General features: G+C 42.7%; 1 protein-coding gene across 1 annotated transcript in view; it reads right to left on the bottom strand.

The window, feature by feature from the left end:
- nbeal1 (neurobeachin-like 1) overlaps positions 1-5,012 on the bottom strand; it is a gene marked incomplete in the record, with an annotated part of 75,179 nt that overhangs the window by 32,565 nt on the left and 37,602 nt on the right. Inside the window, 4 exon segments of the mRNA XM_037696456.1 lie at positions 3,599-3,684; positions 3,774-4,083; positions 4,159-4,278; positions 4,434-4,566. Coding sequence (XP_037552384.1) covers positions 3,599-3,684; positions 3,774-4,083; positions 4,159-4,278; positions 4,434-4,566 — 649 coding nt within the window.

The following is a 5,012-nucleotide window of genomic DNA, read 5'->3' as shown; positions in this document are numbered from 1 at the left end:
TGCTGTCCTCATACATGTCCTACTGTCCTCAAACATGTCCTACTGTCCTCATACATGTCCTGCTGTCCTCATACATGTCCTGCTGTCCTCATACATGTCCTGTACCAGTCTAACATGTCCTACTGTCCTTGTACACGTCCTGCTGTCCTCATACAAGTTCTATATCAGTCTAACATGTCCTACTGTCTTCATACATGTCCTACTGTCCTGATACATGTCCTACTGTCCTCATACATGTCCTACTATCCTGATACATGTCCTGTACCAGTCTAACATGTCCTGCTGTCCTCATACATGTCCTGCTGTCCTCATACATGCCCTGCTGTCCTCATACATGTCCTGCTGTCCTCATACATGTCCTGCTGTCCTCATACATGTCCTGCTGTCCTCATACATGTCCTGCTGTCCTCATACATGTCCTGCTGTCCTCATACATTGTCCTGCTGTCCTCATACATGTCCTGCTGTCCTCAAACATGTCCTGCTGTCCTCATACATGTCCTGCTGTCCTCATACAAGTCCTGTACCAGTCCAACATATTTGCCGTTTCAAATTTCCTCATGGAGCGCCACACGTCCTCTCAGCCCCGGTCAATATGTTTATTCTAATTAGAAACGGACACAACGAGGCTCTTTCTGACCCTCAGTGGAGGGAGACTCAACAGTCTGTTGGAACAAGAGTCATAGAGTACAATAGCTTAGCTGTGGTGAGACATTAGAAACACGAGGACTAAAATATTTCCAAGAGGATAATGTTTTCATGGCAACTCAATATTGTGCACTTTTGTCAATTCGTGTCATTTCACCGTGTATTTAAAACCCCACATCTCAACGTCAAGGAATTTTCCTTTGGAATTTTAGTTCATGCATACGATTTGTGTAAAAGAGGCTACACTCTTTTAAAATGTTGCTGATTAAGCCGGTACCTCACTGGCCACGACCGCTGGAGACTCATCTGCGATTAAAATGAACTAAAACTGGCAAATTGTCCCTTGAAGTCCCACTGAATTCTGAGTATTTGCGACCAGCTAGCTGCGCGGACGCATTGTCTGCTGAAAATCTTTGGAAGTCACGGCCTGTTTTTCTGTGTACTTCTTGCAAAAATGTATTCTTGGCTGCGCACATTATTTTGTTGCCTACTCCTGTCCACTTTGAACCACACCTAAGAAATGAAGATAAGCAGGCTTTGGACTCAGTTTTTTTTATATAATTATGGTTAAACCTGGACAATCAGAGCCGTTTTTTTGAATAACCTCAGATATTCAAATATAATGAATATTAAAAACACAGTTCTGTTTAAATTAGATCTCAAATAATGAATATGTCTGCCTAAAAACAAGGGCAGGGTAGGTTGCGCTCTCTCTACAAGCAGCATCTGCTTCATTGCGCCTGCACTGAGAACGTTGAACCCCTTAATTTATATTGCACAGGGTGGAGAAGTTTGATGTGAGAAAACCCCAGGATGTTCAAGGCATCAAAGACCAGCTATTGTTCAAAGAGCCGCAGTAAAATGTAAATAATCTTTTAATTTTTCCATCTATTCTGAGGCGCTGAGGTAAGAGCCCCCACAAATGTTCTGAGACTATTTGAAGGTTCTCTTACAAATGCCGTTCCCAATTTGTCTCGGAATACTGAGGCACTGGGATTATTCCAGTGCTGCTGCAGTCCCTCTCCTGAACAGTAGGTGTCACCGTCGAGCAAATAACGCTGCAACACGGCAGAAACATACATGGCAACACGGTTCCTATGGAGAGCCATTTTATTCAAAATTAAATAGTTATTTAAATATTAATATTCCATTAAATAAATAAATGTTCCCATGAAAATGTAAATAAAAATGTTTAGTTTTTTTCCCCCACGATTTATTTTTATTTATTTCAAGAGTTATTTATCCAATAATACAGTTTCATTTCGTGACACTTTTATTTTGTAAAGCTACTTCACATATTTCAGGGGCTTTTATTTTTTTTAACCCCGTTTTTCATTTTAAGCTCTTTTCATTTCATGTTCTTGTATTCAAATGAGGGGGCGGGGTTTTCTCTATCTTTTTTGACCAATCACAGCAGAGTATTCCCCTCGCTTGGTCCAGCTACCTTCAACTCTTGAGTAGAGTAAACTGTGTTCAGAGCGTCAGGATGACATGGAGGACACTGGAGAACTCCGAGATGAAATGCAAAGATTCGCTGATGAAATTGAGCATTATATATTTACATTATATTTATATCCCGCGTTGCAATCCAGGATGTGATTCGTTTGCAGTGTGGACACGGAGTGGAGCGGATCTCCTCTCTGCTCTCAGACTGACAGCTGTCAGAGCCTGGGGAAGTGGGAGGGGCTTACGGCACGCTGCGAACGTGCTTTCGTCAAAGTCTCCAGTAACGCAGAAAAGAAGTTTCTAGATTTGTCGCTAGTCGCTTAAAAAAGTCACTAGAGGGGTCTGAACACATGTCGGCAACACTGGAACCATGTCCGCTACTGTGCTCCAGCCCGTGCGGAAACATTGTGCTGCACATTGGTTCCTCTTAAAGAAAGGCCTCCGTGTGTTTTAGCGTGAGAAATACAAAGTGTGCACGTCATGAAATGCACGTGTCTCACGGCCAACGCACGACACTTGAGAGGCCACCGTCTATTTTATTATTGATTTATTTATTGATGATGCATTGACCCTGAGCAGACCCGCCCCATAGAGAAAACCCCGCCCCCTTATTTGAAAATAAGAACATTAAATAAAAAGAGCTTAAAAATGAGCAAAACGGGGTTAAAAAATAAAAGCCCCTGAAACATGTGAAGTAGTTTTACAAAATAAAACAGTCACAAAATGAAACTCCATTATTAAAAATAAATAAATCTCGAGTTAAATAAAAATAAATAAATAATAAATTTTGGAAAAAACTAAATATTTTTATTTAAACGTTTTATTTCATGGGGCCATTTTTTTAAATTTAATGGAATATTTATTAATAATTTTTAAATAACGCTGTTTATTTATTTATTTAATTTTGAATGAAATGGCTCTCCACAGCGTTCGACTAACCTGGTTATTCTTGGATTTTATTTTGTGCAAAGACATAAAAATACCTCTGGATTTAATCCCCAAACTAAACCGATCCAATGTAATCGTGCGTGTTGGTTATCGTACGCGCGTCAAAAGGTATAATCCACGGATTATGGTATGTACGCTTGTCCGTACATCGACTTCGTCTTGTCCCACAAATAACTTCTGATCAGCTCAAGATAAGTTAAAACTTCATACACGTATACATCATCGACGACGAAGTGTCATACACGTTTCATTATCCTAGTTTCAAAAGAAAGGTCAAAAATCAAGGTCAAAGTTTAAAAGGATTTGGCTATTCTAGGCCATGACTTCGGATACGCTCAAAATAATTTAATGAAACTTGATACAAAGTTGTACCGCAGCATATCCCGTTTACTTTTCGTCACCCCAGCTCTAAAAGTCAAGGTCAAAGGTTACACAAGGTCCGGGCTATGCTATAGATTGACACATTGTTGTATAATAGTTTGTCAGAGGGTGTATAATGTTTTATATCCCATCTCTAGAGTAAACAATATGATTTTGAGAAAGAATAGTGCGAGCACCTTGGGCGAGTAATGCAACAGAAGTTTGGTAGAAATATCAGCAAGTTCTGATTCCTGGGCTTTAAACGGAGAGATGCAGTTTGGACCTGAGTGGATAAAGAAAAGTTACAATCAAACACAAAGAGAACAAACAGCCCCTGGTTTGCGATTCCTCCCATGATGCCACGCTGCTTACCAGCACTACAGAAGGCCTTGAGGTGATTGGGCTGCAGGGGCTCGTGAAACACCAAGACGCTTCCGAGCTGGCCCTGCAGGGACGTCGGGCTGCCCCACTCGCTGTCCTGGGTCCCCGCCGAGATGAGCTTAGTCACGGACTCGGGCTTCCCCCCGAGGAGCCCGCCCCAGGTCTGCGGCGAGAGGATGCCGCCAAGCGAGGAGCGAGTGGTGGGCGTGGCGGCAGAGGAGAAGGGAGGGTCTGGGATTTGGGAGGGAGGCGGAGTGGTGGTGCGGTGGCCTGCCGAGCCGATGCAGCAGGAGGTGAAGGACTGTAAAGCAAACGGGCAATATTTATGAACATGACAGATTGTTACATCCGTTACTTAAGTATATTTACGTCTCACCTCAGTCATGACGGGGTATTTGAGGGGGGCAGACAATTTCTGCTGCCCGTCCACGTAAATGTAGACGAGACTCTGTCCAAACGGCCTCTTTCCTGGTACGTGCACCACACCGACGCTGTGCTGTAGACCCAAAACGAGCCACGATGAAGCTCATTAAACACACAACAGCTGCTCATTCTCATTAGGCATCGAGAGATTCAGATTCCAAACGTGTTCTCGCAGCACGCCGCGCGTCTTTTCCTGAAAATGACGCATCCGTTCCAAATGATTCTCACCCAGAGAGAGTCGCAGAAGCAGTAGTCAGGCAGCATGACTGTCACATACTCCTTCTTCGTGCACACAGCCACCACCAGGACCCCCGCCGAGCTGATGAAAGCCTCAAACCCTGTCCCCCCAGGAGTGAAAAAACTGCACAGAATGAAACGGCAGGAGTTTCATGTGCGGACGATGAACAAAGAATCAAAAATACACGGAATTAAGAACAAAGCTGTACGAAGGCTGGGAAAAATGTATTTATTGTATTTACTGCGGTTGCTTCTAAAAATACTTTTACTATCATCAGGGTGTTAGTACAAATGCTTTTCATCACCTGCTGCTGAAAGGTGGGTGATAAAAAGCAAAAAGATAAAAAGCTTTATGTTGATGTGCCCATTGCTGAGGTTAGGCCTGTCACAATAAAGTTTGCTGGGTGATGGATGGATGATAAATGGATGGATAGATGTATGATGGTTGAGGATGGATAGATGAATGGATGGATGGATGGATGATAAATGGATGGATAGATGTATGATGAATGGATGGATAGATGTATGATGAATGGATGGATAGATGTATGATGAATGGATGGATAGATG

This window comes from Nematolebias whitei, chromosome 23 (assembly GCF_014905685.2).
Source record: "Nematolebias whitei isolate Nwh7 chromosome 23, NemWhi1, whole genome shotgun sequence".
Classification (NCBI taxonomy): Eukaryota; Metazoa; Chordata; class Actinopteri; order Cyprinodontiformes; family Rivulidae; genus Nematolebias; species Nematolebias whitei.
The sequence above is the reverse complement of the archived record's forward strand: the minus strand, read 5'-3'. Positions and strand labels throughout refer to the sequence as shown.